This window comes from Daldinia loculata, assembly GCF_022478755.1.
Source record: "Daldinia loculata strain CBS 113971 unplaced genomic scaffold F4817scaffold_36, whole genome shotgun sequence".
Classification (NCBI taxonomy): Eukaryota; Fungi; Ascomycota; class Sordariomycetes; order Xylariales; family Hypoxylaceae; genus Daldinia; species Daldinia loculata.
In genome coordinates this window covers 319,467-332,214 of record NW_026054890.1, presented here as the reverse complement: position 1 = coordinate 332,214, position 12,748 = coordinate 319,467, and the positions used below count along the sequence as shown (strand labels likewise).

Sequence of the window (12,748 nt, the reverse complement as noted above, 5' to 3'; positions counted from 1 at the left end):
ATACTCAGGCAAGAAAGGCAATTATCAATAGAGTTAAAACATTTAAATTTGATATTATATTGGTAAGGTTAGGTAAAGAATAAATAATCTTATACATAAGAGGTAGGTATGGCCCATACATGTATGTTGGCTTACAGTTTACCATTCAAGAAAACGTATAACACATGCAGCAACACACCCATTTAACATGTAACCAGCTCGGACATCGCCTCGGAGAAAGAAATGTTCTCATGTTAATTCATAGATGAAATGAGTACCTACTAATATATACTATTTAAGATATATACCTATATAAACCCATTCTCCACAACCCATGCATGCGTAGCCATTCTAGATCCAGTACCATAACGAAAGTCTGAGTCTCACCAATATAAACCAAAGTCAATATATGTAGTTCTGTGACGTTTCGTATCGTTTCTCATGTAGCGAAAAGGGGCATTTGTACTTAGGTAGTTGAGGGGTTTCTCGTACGTGTTACCAGAAATCCCAAGACCCACCGGCTAGAATCATTTAATAAACTCTGTTGTAAAACGTTCATGGAAAAAGCGAAGTCATTAAAAGTTCTGGGGCGCGTTGATGCCTAAAGCTTTCTCCAAGATCCGCCAGGTCGGAAACTTCAAGTTGTAAATGCACCTGAATGAGTCCCAGGCAAAAGGGTCAACTCATTTAATCCTTCTTCCAGTTAAGTAAGTTCGACAACGTTGCCGACAATCGTTTCTTCTCCTTAGGGACTCCGACCGGAATATCCTTGGGATCAAAATCTGGTCCGGTGCCCTGAAGATGCGATACCGCATTCTGCTGCGACGTACTGTCGGTCCGAAGACTCGTACTACTACAACAAGTACTCGATTGGTGAGTCCCGTTTTGTGCTGTGTCGTTGACCTTATCGCAACATGGCACCAGGACGCTACTCTCATTCCTATTGCTCGGAATATCCAACGCCGGATTTCTAGTGAAGAAGTCGGCCGGACGGAGATGGATCTGGTGGATTTCGACGGGCCTAATTATCCCAATCCAAAAACTTGTTAGTCATGCTCAAAATGAGAAGAGGTGGGATGGGAAGGGGCTCGTGCTCACATCACGGGCCAATCCTCAACTCGCGGATTGTGCGTAAGGCCGAAGACGCTCCAAACTACAGGACTACTCTTCTTTCCCTTTTTCTCATCGGCCGTATCATCGTCATGGACCTCCCCATCCGCTGTCCCATTCACACTATCAACCCCGCCATCATCAACGAACCAATCCCCCCTCTCGACCATCGTCTTCACGCCACCTTCCTCCCGCGGCGCCTGGTTCGTGAACTCACCCGCAGCCCATAGTTCACCATCTCTATATCCGGTAAACCAAAGGTGGTGTTTTGCGAAAGGCGCCCTTGCAGCTTGGACACTCTTATCGTCTGCAAGCATGAGCTGTGTAGCGCTGGGAACTAGCTTATAGCCGACGTTCTTGCCGCTGATACTGTTCTTTTTAGTTGTGTGCTCTAGGCGCACGACTCGATTTAGCTGGGGCTCAGCATCTGCAAACCCGGCGCGCTCAACACGCTTTCGTCGAATCTCGTATGCGTTGCCGTGAGGATTTGTTTCCGGGTTCATTGGTATGGGATGGCTTTCTTCAAGGACTACAGCGGTGTCGCCGGTAATGTACGAGTCGATAGCCGGGTCGATACGTACCGCGAAGATGTGCTGGTGATTTTGTGCCATTACTCCTGGATTGACAACATTGCCATATCCTGATACTTTGCCCTCGTCGATGGGTACGACGCTTACGATACCTGTGGCCCGTGTTTCGATCGAGATACCACCTGCTGTATCTAATTTGTATGCAAACACGTATTCGTAATTCGCTAGCGTGGCGACGAATTGCACGACTAACTCACGTAGGCGTGTCACCACTGCACGATTCGTCCGGAAGTTGGTGTGTTTCCAACCTATGCCGTTGTCTTGCTCATGTAGACAAATTACGTTACTCGCCAGATCAGGCTTACCCTCCGCGTTGGGCACTACGCAGTCGAAGTAATGTATTGCGCCTAGACAGTCGCATCCTAGTTTCAGGTTGTTGGCCGCGCGTCCGATTCCACCGTCCCCGAAGTCAAAGGCTTGCTTGCGTTGGAAAGGTGGACGAGGGTCACCATACGGGACAGTCATCTCGGAGAAAGATAGCCGGTATACTATGGGCCGGTTGTCATAGCACACATCGTGGAGCACAGCGCCCTCACGGGCCGTGAAGCCAACGCGGAAACGCCATTTTTGCCACTCGACAAGATTGTCGGCGTGGACTTTGAAAGACGCACCCTCCGGTTGGGTAACATTGATGGGTTTTAGATCGGTGCGAAACGGCTGGTCCAGCAGCTCCGGGAAGTATTCCGCGGGGCCGCAATTCTCGAACAGCTTCTTTGGCTCGCCTCCAGGAGGGGGTGGATACAGACTGTCGCCGATTCCTCCGGTGGCGAGGCGATCCACCCTTATTAACTTCTTGGTAGCTGTATCCATGATAGGGATTATAGGTAAGGGATAAGAGTAATGGTTGGAATCAATATTGTTCTTGGAAGCATCACGGGCGTACACGAGACCTTGCATGTAGCGAGGGATGTTCTCATCTGGATCTGGGCCGCCGTATGGCCACGGATCTATCGTGACGACGAAGTTTTCTGGTAGGATGAACTCTTCCATGGCTGACTTGAACATCTCCGAGGATACGCAGGCATCTTGGAATATACTGAATTCGTGGGCTGTGTAGCTGGTCTGATATCGCGATTCAAACTGCTTGCTGCTTTGAATGACTCCGGCGTCGACATCAACGACCGTCTCCGTGAGTTGAGCTTTTCCATTATTGATGACATCATATAATAGTTTGACCTGTCTCGGCGGGATGGACTCGGGTATCCGGCCTTCATGTTCCGCAATGAGGAACTCAGTCAGATCCGTCTTCTTAGGCTCATCGACTATGGCAAAACGAAAAAACAAAGCAACCCCGTCTCCTGCATGTGCTTTAATCGCAATATCTCGAGCTTTTGATAGCTCATCGGGCGAGAGCGGTCGTAGAGGATGAGGAATCTTTGATCCTTGATCGACGGCCATGTTGCTAATGGTCAATTTGCCTTGGTTATTTTTTTCTGAAGCTCCAATGCTATGAAATCGGGTCAGACTAATATGGAAACAAAGACTCGTTACGACAAAACAACAACTGTCTTATTGATATGCGGTAAAGTATATTATTAAGTCAACTAGATACACCTAGGCAAACTCAACGGACCTTAGCTCGATACTCGACCCAATTTATATACCTTACTCACCCAGATACCCTAAAAATCGGGGAGGCCTCTGGCACGAATAGGCGAAGAAGTGATTGGGCAATGCGGGATACCCTAGATACAGTTAGTCTAAGGGAAACATGCACGTATGTGATCTTCGTCGGCCTCGGTACCAGAGCGAGCAAGCATGTCTTAGATCAGAAGACCGCCACCCGGTCCGGTTCGGTGCAGCAACGGTGCAGCGGTGCGGGCTGGTGTGGGGTATCTCAAGGTATATCTTAGGGGTATTAGGGGCATTAGGGGGTATTAGGGATAGAACTGATAACTATTCGTTCTTTATTCGGCCTTGTACGTATATCATCCATGTCACCTATTTGTACTAAGACCGTACTTACAGGTGACTTACAGGCGACTTACAGGCTTGCTACATTGCTACAGGCGGTTACAGGTTCAAAGTGGGGTCGAAAAGGCTTTCTCCTCGTCCGCTCTCGCCCTCTCTCGCCCTGTTTTTGTGTGACGCCCTCCGATAGCTTATCATTGTGGCATCTATAAGCGTCAGAGGAAAGCTTGATCGGGCAAGTCCTTGCGAACCCTTTATTTTTCTGATTTCCTGACTGCCGGCATCCGCCTTGATGGGTTGACGGCGTCGTCCGAGTGAAGCGTCAAATATTCGCCAAGCGCCCCCAACTAGTATTGGTCTCCTAATATAAACTTTCTCTAGATACTAGATACTAAATATTAGCAGAGCGCGCATTTCACACATGGCGAGATATATCTGCACCGGAGATCAAATGCGGAACGCAACCTGCCCCCCCCAGTAGTTTGAAGACTACTTGATTAGGTATTCATACGCTACGACGACGGTCTATGGTCTACTATGGCAGGCCTCCCACGCGCTCCCACCTACATCCGTCATATCACCAGGGCCGTAGTGGAGGGGAGGTATCGCAGATATGACAGCCGACTCCGCCCGATTCAGGCTTGACATCTGGGAAATCCCGGGTAGGCTTACCAATGATCGACCCCTAATGCATTCAAACCCCGGCTTATCACAAGCTCTTCAGCCGCATGTGCGTCTAGGTATGTGTGTGCGACCATCCCAGCATCCAGGAACATAAGAGAGGCCTGAGGGATAGGTCCATTGTCCATGTATGTATGCACGTCTGTATTGCGGACCGCCCATATCGGTTGCATGATATATCACTCACTGCCGCGTCCCGGTTGCTTACCAGCTGGTTGGTGCGATTCAATTCTCTCATAAGACTTCTCACGAGCATTCTTGTCGAGGTGAGGGCATATACCTCATAGTGACGTTCAATATTCAACACTATCGAACGATAAAATCTATTAGTGAGTAAAGGTTGAATTATCCCGTTGATGTTTAATAGCATGAATAACTAGGCGCAATCTAGATATGATCAATGTGAGAGCTTGTCGCGGCAACTTGAGTTATTAGGAGGCTTCGTGATATGACGATAGCTTACCTATCCGACCGGTGTGCAAGGTGACGGCAATGCCGGGCACATTCTAGGTTATACGAGAATCTGGCATTCCTATATGGTAGGACGGCACTCGTGTTATTCGCTTCTGGATTTGGCGAGACCACGTTGTGGAGCGTACATGGCTTATCTCTGACAGCATCATTTGGGTCAAAGGATTGACCGGAGAAGCAATATTCAACGCTGCGGGTACCGCGGTGGTATCTCCTACTTTTTTGGATATTTGGTTCATCATCTTCGGCAGTTCCTAGATGTTTTGTTTTGTCTGGGTCTTAAAAGCCTCTCTATAGGTGGGAGCCGAAATCAGCGCTTCGTTGGTATTTGACTGTTATATTTGTCCTTGGTAAGGCAGAAGAGTAGAAGAATAGCCGTGAGTGATACAAGGTGTACAAGGACTAAACAGCTCAAAGACGTTACTCCATGGCGGAATGTATTGCTGTAACCCCTAATCCATGCATATGTACCTGTCCCTCACCTCACCTCATCGCTCGTTTGAGGTATTGAACGAAAACGTAGCTTGCACTTCTAGTGCTCCTGGCACCTTCATGGGAGTGGACTTAAACCGACGACGTAGCTAAATGGGAGTATGACAACTATAGATCAGATAATGATAAAATAAATAAATTTCGATCGAGACTAATCTCAATTCGTGATGTATATATAAAGGGTATCTTCCCACGCAATCATATATTCCCAAAAACGACCAATGTACCCCCACCCCGTCCACACTTACTCGGCCTTCTCGCCTGTCTCCGTCTTAACGGGATCCTTCGCATTCGGCGGCGTCTCGGTACCCGATGCCGCTTTCCCGTCGATCGCGGTAGCTTCATTCTCTGCACGGATAGCCTTGACATGCTTCTTGCCCGACAGGTCGAGCGCAATTGCTTTGAAGGTCCTCGCTAAAGTCTTGCGTCCCTCGAAAACAGGGAACAGCCCCACGGCGCCGAGAGAGCAGAAAATCCAGATGATACCTACGGTGACCCAGCCTGTGAAAAAGGGCTTCGAGAACACGTAGCTGCTACCATACATAGGGAATGGCCAGAGCACCAGGAATGCGAGCGTCAGCCCGACCGTCGTCCACTTGGAGATCTTACTGGCCCGCGACAGTTTCGCCTGCTCTTCGACTAACTCGTTCGCCGTCTCTACGTGCCCTGCCGCCGTCTGTTCCAGGTCCACGCCCGCCGTAGTAGCAAGTTCGTGGTCATCACCCCGGCGAATAGCCATCATTGACTTCCAGTCGTAGTTATCCAATCCAAAGATGAGAGTGAAAATAGGAATAAGCACCAGCGGCGAAAGAAGCGCGACGACGTTTCCAGCAAGCATGGGGTTATTGGATCCCGTGCATGTGACATCTAAAGCACCGCACTCCTTGCGAGCCGTGACAAGCCATGCGATCAAAGCAAATGCGAGGCCGAAGACGGGCGATAGCGCTGCGGCCCATTTGTTCTGTCCTTTCCATACGAGGGTTAACGTAGCGGGTATCACCGCGGACGAGATGATGCAGCCCATCATGAGGTAGAGGTAGCCCATGGAAATGCCAGCGTAGTAGAGCCCAACGGAAAATGTAGAGATGAAAAGAGCGTATACTACGACGATAACGTGAGACATATAGATGAGGCGTCTCCCGCTAGCATCTGGTTTGAAATAGGTACGGTAAAGATCGTAAGTGAAAATAGAGGAGACCGCGATCAGCTCAGATGATGTAGCCGATGTGACAGCCATGAATATGATGAGAAGCGTACCGACCGCACCGCCTTTGCCAAGAAGAGCAACGGCAGCATACGGCAGCACGAGGCCGGCAGAGACGTCGGCTTCTGACATACGGTTGGGATATGTCGGGAATGCGGGTGTATCCTCTAGAGCTAGAGCAGAGAGGCCCATGGTGGTAGCAGTTAGCCACGGAATCGCGAACCAGCTAAGACCACCAATGATATAACCGGGAAGAGCGTGAACGGGCGAAGCAGCGATGGCTTTGTTGTAGTATCCATTATCTAGGAACACGGTGCCGAAGTTCCCTACGATGTTGATAACGAAGAAGATAGCTCCTTCTTTCGAGCGCATGGTCAAATAACTTCCCTGAGCATTGCCTTCAACCGGGTGATTCAACGCAGCTTCGACTAGGAGATCATAGACAGCCGATGGGGAGCCGAGTTTATCAGAGGAGGCGTAGGCTGTCAAGGAAAATATGATGATAATGATGAGTAGGATGAAGGTGTGAATCCAATCCGTTAGAATCGTCGCCTTTAACCCGCCAACCATGGTATATGCTATGACGCCAACGGGGAGCAGATATATAGCTGCGATAGTATGCATTCCCGTAAGAGCATTTACCGTAGCCGAGCCGCCAACAACTAGCATGAGACTGACGAGGATATTGGTCACGAGGCCGAAAACCATAAAGACTGTATGGGGAATCGTTCCGTAGCGAGCCTTGATTCTTTATCGGTCGTAAGCTTCACGTATACCCAATAACAATCGCAATTAAAAACTTACACTTCGAGGAATGTATGCGCATTAGGTGCGCGTCGCTTCAACTCAATAGCCAGTGTCGCGAACAGTAGAATCTGAACCGTAGCTCCTGACGCGTACCAGAACGGACCAGAGACGCCATATCTATAGCAGACGCCGGAGCTCTGTAGAAGTGTAGCCGCCCAAGTCCACGAAGACACGACGGCGGATCCGACCAATCCACTCTTTACCGTGCGGCCGGCGGTGGTGAACATTTCGGACGTCTGGAGTTCTGAGTTGTACCGCTTGAGGATGAATGTGACTAGGATCTTCATGTCGCAGTTAGTACGTATATCGTTCCGAGAGCCCAGGACGAGATCCTCATGCGGGTCAAGCTGGCGGGGATTAGAGAAACATGTATAGGTCACTACTTACCATTCCAAGGGCGAATCCAAAGCCCAGACCCAAGACGATGCCATATCCAACGCCCTGATCCAAAGGCGCACCGACCGTTGCGGTTGCCATGCTTCTTTCTGCTGAGATGAAGACTGCGAGATGGGATCAAGATCAAGAGTTCACCGAAGGTATCAGCAAGTAAAATCACCTTTTAAGCGGGACGTGCCAAAGAGGAGGCTAGCATGGTATTATATATCTCCAAATTGCCCAAGCTGCGTTCGCGGATGGCTATCCAATGTATGATATTTATTTTGCTTATCAGTGACCTAGCTCTGCGCTCGAGGCTCTCCCATGTACACCCCGGATTGGCGTCCTGATATGGCGCCCTACCACAGTATGCGATGGAACAAACCCCCGCATACAGGGTCTCGCCTGGGAATATACAAAAATACACAAAGGAGGGATACCGGCCAATGTCTCACCGGGACATGAGTCGTCGTTGATAAACGAGCCTATCACGTTCCAGGCCAGACGGCTGGTAGTGGCTGTATCTACCGAAGAGGGATACATTGCAGCAGCTCTTTCAACTGTAGTCTGGAGCCTCTTACCACGTCGCAATTCAAGGTTTAAAGCTTGCGTAAATTCTTCGACATTTCGAGATCTTAGATACCGGCATTCGATAAGGTCGGCCAATCTGTCGCGGGGAGCTTCTTGTGACTTACACGGTAACTGCATTTGCCAACTCTCCCGATCTGCCTGCCTGGACATGAAGCAGGCTGCACATATTGCACATGCTGTAAGCAATACTAATACGAAGCCATGACCATGACCATGTTCAGGACATGCACATCTTGATAAGCACTGCAAATAGAATCGCAATGTCAGATCCAGGACAAAACGAAACTAGGGTCGGGGATCAACGAGGTTGCAAATCTGTGACCCCCATCAACGTGTAAGCGGAAACTTATCAGGAGCCATTGACCAATCCTAGAGTCTAAAGAGTTGGGTAAGATGATAAGGAATGCGTGGAGCTTCCATTCGAACAGATATCTGCGCTCGGGCGTAGGCGATATGGAGTTAAGATCCGCTAGCAAAGAAATTATAAAGCTGCCTTATGTAAGTGCCGCTGGTGTCGATACGCAAGCAAAATCGTCCGATTGGTTAGTTGGGAAGATCTTGGTTGAATGCCGGGGAGAAAGAGGGACGGCCGTGAGCTTATCGATGAAGTTAGGTACGTCACAATCTGAGTTGAATTGATATTCAATATTTGAGAATGGCTTCTCGGTGTAATGATATCCCAGAGCTACACTGCCTTATGAGAAAATATGGGCTTTGAGATGTCGCCATAGTAAAGACTTATTTCATTAGTTTAGGGAATTGAGTCTTGATAACAATATTTCGGAATTGATTAAGTTGGTTCGGCAGACAAGTTTGAAGCTTCACGGAGCTAATGTGATTTCATCCTAGTCGAGGCTTGATGTAGTGTGGTCTGTGCGCATACAGCTAAGAATATAGCTGCAATATTCCTTCGAATATGCATCGGTCGCGTGGTGTAGTTGGTTATCACGTCAGTCTAACACACTGAAGGTCTCCAGTTCGAACCTGGACGCGATCATCACTTTTCTTTTTGGTCTTCCACTACCTGGTTCGCCCTCATCTACTTTCTATTATTTTTTTGCCAATAGTACCTAACCTATATTCATACCATCACGATTGTTCTTTGCATGTACATGGAGATTTCGGGCAGTGGGGTCCTCGCACACCAAAAAGATTATCAAGAGGTTTGAGAAAACCCAACAACGGTTCTTGATGTGCAGGGAAATTTAAGAATTTCTCGTCATAAACCAAGCATCGAGGGGCAGCAGAAATATACTGGCTGCGAATGCATTATCAAGTATGGGCAGGATTTCTAGTCATGTTCTTCTCAAATTAGAACATCGAGATATCCGCATTTTCTAGAAATAATAGAGTCTTAGCTGCCAACTATAACTTTCCCATATCCTTTTTCTCATCCATCGCTGCCAATACGCAGCAGAGTCGCCAATTACACTTGCTAGCTTAACTGCCAGTGGGTCTGAACGTAGCAAATATCGTGATCTATGATACCTTTGCCGACAAGAGGATTGAGCTGTTGGAGGCCACTGTCAAGGGCAATAGGTAATAGAGGCGGTACCAATCGTACCAGCGCAGATAATCACCTTGGCATTCCCGACAGGGAGATCCTTAATGGCTCTGTCCGCTCCGTTTCGAATCTGTATCGAATGAACCTATCTTCATGTAACCAGCGATGAAGCTACTAGTTAGCCGAGGAAATAAAATTATATGAAGTGTGGGAGATAGAACCGGGAAATACTTACATGATGTCCCTCTCGAAAACCTACCAGGAACTTTAATAGAGAAAACTTACTCTGTGGAATCTTGAGGATTCTCCGTCTTAGAGTGTTCAATCGATAGGACCTCAGTGTCTAGAGGGACTGGTAAATGCCGGTCTTTGGCAAATATCCTGTTCATCAAGGCCAGCGCAGTACTGTATGCGCCTTGAGGGAACTTGTAAGGTGCAGAAGAGTTGAACTCAGTTGCGACGGGCATGAGATCTTAGTCGACACCTGGAATAGCCGTTTGCAAAGCGTATTTTACCTCGCCAATCTCAGTCTGGGACATCTGGCCGCTATCAATTGGGTATATCTCAGGCATCTGTGAATGTTGAGTCTTGAAACTGAATGCTTTGGCGTAATTATCCGCTATCTTCTTTGTTTGAGATAGGAGACGACTTCGGTAGGGAAGTATTTTCCCAGGGTCTATGAGCCTTCACTGCATTGAACTTTCGCCTTGATGCTGTCGTAGATAGTCTCATTAGCTTCTGGAGAGTTACTGGCACCACGACCGTAGTATGGTCACGAAGTATTGAGAACATGGGTTGAGAAAATGACTGTTCTTCTCTCGACTAATATAACCTTTTTCTTTTTCCGAGCAAGGTAATCGGCTATAGATCCACCCCTGGAACTACTACTGGCGGTATTGTAGCAGACTACATCAGCATCGATATAACTAGTGAAGGTTGTCCATAATGGATGAAGTAGTTTGTCGAAGTGCGAGTACGGTTACTATAGAGTTGATGGTGGGAAGGTAAATATAACTAGTTTATTTACATGAATAGCTTCAAGGCATCGCTGTTCAAGGTTAGGTCAGCGATTTCGATAAGTCAAGTCAGGTCAAGTATGTTAACCACAGCTTTAGCCACATTAGCCACACAATAGTATACTCTACCCCAAAATCAACCAGCTACCAATCATATTACATCGAAAATATATAGGTATACCCTCAATTTATATAATTGTTACACAAAAAAAGCATTTACGATTTACCCAAGCTAGATCAGGTCAGAAGGTCAGGTTAAGCTATCAACTGGCTCCAATTGCTGCATTATGTACAGTATCCCGTGAGCCATTGCCTAGCCTTTAGTGAAAGACAGGTAATTACATTATACTCATATCCGATTACCCCAAAGCCCCTCGGGCGCAAGCGTCCGACAACAAGCGATGATTTAAGACTGACAATACTTATGCTGCGCTAGCGACCCTGATAACTACTATTACGCTATTAAGTCTCTAAGCTCAGAGAATGCTGGGTACTTGACACGAGGAGGTCACCGAACAGATATGGAGGACGCGCGGAATGCGGTAGTGAAGCCAGCTTCTGGGAATGGACAGCCAGAGTGGTCCCAGCGGTGGGTTTTGGTTCCGGTTTAGTTACCTACAGCTTTGTTATGTCACAGTCGCATGACTCTACGGTGGAGAGCAACGATTTTTTCATATGTCTTTTTCTCAGCAGGCCCGTTGGCAGGCCTAACGCGAAGAGGGGACGACGATGGGTACGATGATTTACTAGGAATGATGTCTTATTCGGCCTGACCCGAAAGAGAAGACACGAGTGAGGGGTATTCAACATACCCGGTCGGATAAAAAACTTCGGAAAATGTCAATCAGATGGATATAAAGGATATGCGACATATCTTCCGACAAGTACATGGAAGTAGGAGTCTGCCACCCTACACGTCCTGGAAGTCGTTAGTTGCACAGCAACTTGCACTATTATAGTTTTCTCATTAGTGGAACTAATAGTCAAGCATACATCCTCTTTTCAGAAAGCCGTTAAACGTTCTGTGTGACAATTTGAGCTGTGACAACCCTCTGAAATTAATGTGAGAGATGGGCAAATATCATATCACTGTCAATGGGGGGTTGGTCCAGAGACCTTCTTTAACGTTTTTATTTTTATAGGGGCTTAGAACTACCTTATGAAGGCGATTTAGGTTCGTATTGGCGCATATTTTTGGCTTTCAACCCATATTTGCTAACTGCTGATTAGCAAATAAAAACAGATTACACGGTCAGAATCCGCTGTTAATATGCAACAACAACAACAACAACAACAACAACAACAGATATATATACTAAGAAACACTAGGGTGATTGGTTAAAGTACTAAAGGTAGCTGTGTGGGTTTGACTCTTTGAAAATGACGTGACAATTGTAATACATCTGATAAGAGTTTTATATGATAGAGCCTCTATTCGCTGGCATAGAGTCCATTGTTTGTCTCATCTCGTCTTAAGTTATATTAGCAGGATCTACAAACAAGAACAAAGTAGATGTTGATGTTAATTCAAGACCTGGAGACTGGAAGATTTCATCACTCTCTTGACGATACAGAAATATTACGAAAAGAGTAACCTGGCTTGGTCAAGTTTACCGAGCTATGATTTTCTTTCTATCTTTGCGGGTTATATATTTGGCTAACTACTTAGTAGGAAACTCATAAGCCATGTTTCAGTCCCGCCATGACACTTCACGGCCCCAATAGGATCAAATCATTACTATAGAGGCAGTGTACGGATGGAAGAAGTGTGGAAACAACTCAGTTTCTATGTTAAGAACTATGGATAGAGACGGGACGAAACTTATAGTTATACTCTTGTTAGTTATCTAGTTATATTCTCTCTGTTTTTGCTGAGCGACCTTATTTGTAGTATCTTTAAATACTATTGAAAAGGTTACATAAGTAGTTAGAGCTTTAAACAGGTTACCCATCGAAACTCAAGTGTGGTTAATGATATATAAGAGTGGCTGCCTAAATATAGACTGCGTGAGATATG

At 47.0% G+C, this 12,748-nt stretch overlaps 3 protein-coding genes and 1 non-coding gene across 4 annotated transcripts; 1 reads left to right on the top strand and 3 right to left on the bottom strand.

Annotated features, from left to right (window-relative positions):
- Positions 1 to 3: 3 nt before the first annotated feature.
- F4817DRAFT_164416 (copper amine oxidase) lies at positions 4 to 3,233 on the bottom strand. The gene is made up of 3 exons (XM_049298138.1): positions 1,078 to 3,233; positions 498 to 1,000; positions 4 to 361 (listed from the first exon to the last, which is right to left on the bottom strand). Exons 1-2 carry the CDS (start codon positions 3,075 to 3,077, stop codon positions 667 to 669), a joined length of 2,334 nt encoding a protein of 777 aa, XP_049157594.1. The 5' UTR covers positions 3,078 to 3,233; the 3' UTR covers positions 4 to 361; positions 498 to 666.
- A 1,826-nt stretch (positions 3,234 to 5,059) lies between these two features.
- Positions 5,060 to 7,816, bottom strand: F4817DRAFT_164397 (Na+/solute symporter). Its single transcript, XM_049298137.1, has 3 exons — positions 7,633 to 7,816; positions 7,243 to 7,526; positions 5,060 to 7,186 (listed from the first exon to the last, which is right to left on the bottom strand). The coding sequence occupies exons 1-3, from the start codon at positions 7,720 to 7,722 to the stop codon at positions 5,479 to 5,481; spliced, it is 2,082 nt and encodes a 693-aa protein (XP_049157593.1). The 5' UTR covers positions 7,723 to 7,816; the 3' UTR covers positions 5,060 to 5,478.
- A 1,318-nt stretch (positions 7,817 to 9,134) lies between these two features.
- On the top strand, positions 9,135 to 9,208 carry F4817DRAFT_t111. The gene has a single exon. It is a non-coding gene; the product is annotated as a tRNA-Val (tRNA).
- A 608-nt stretch (positions 9,209 to 9,816) lies between these two features.
- F4817DRAFT_317474 (uncharacterized protein) lies at positions 9,817 to 10,182 on the bottom strand (the record flags this gene model as incomplete). Its single annotated transcript, XM_049300810.1, has 2 exons — positions 9,817 to 9,886; positions 10,001 to 10,182. The coding sequence occupies 2 exons, from the start codon at positions 10,180 to 10,182 to the stop codon at positions 9,817 to 9,819; spliced, it is 252 nt and encodes an 83-aa protein (XP_049157592.1).
- Positions 10,183 to 12,748: the final 2,566 nt, after the last annotated feature.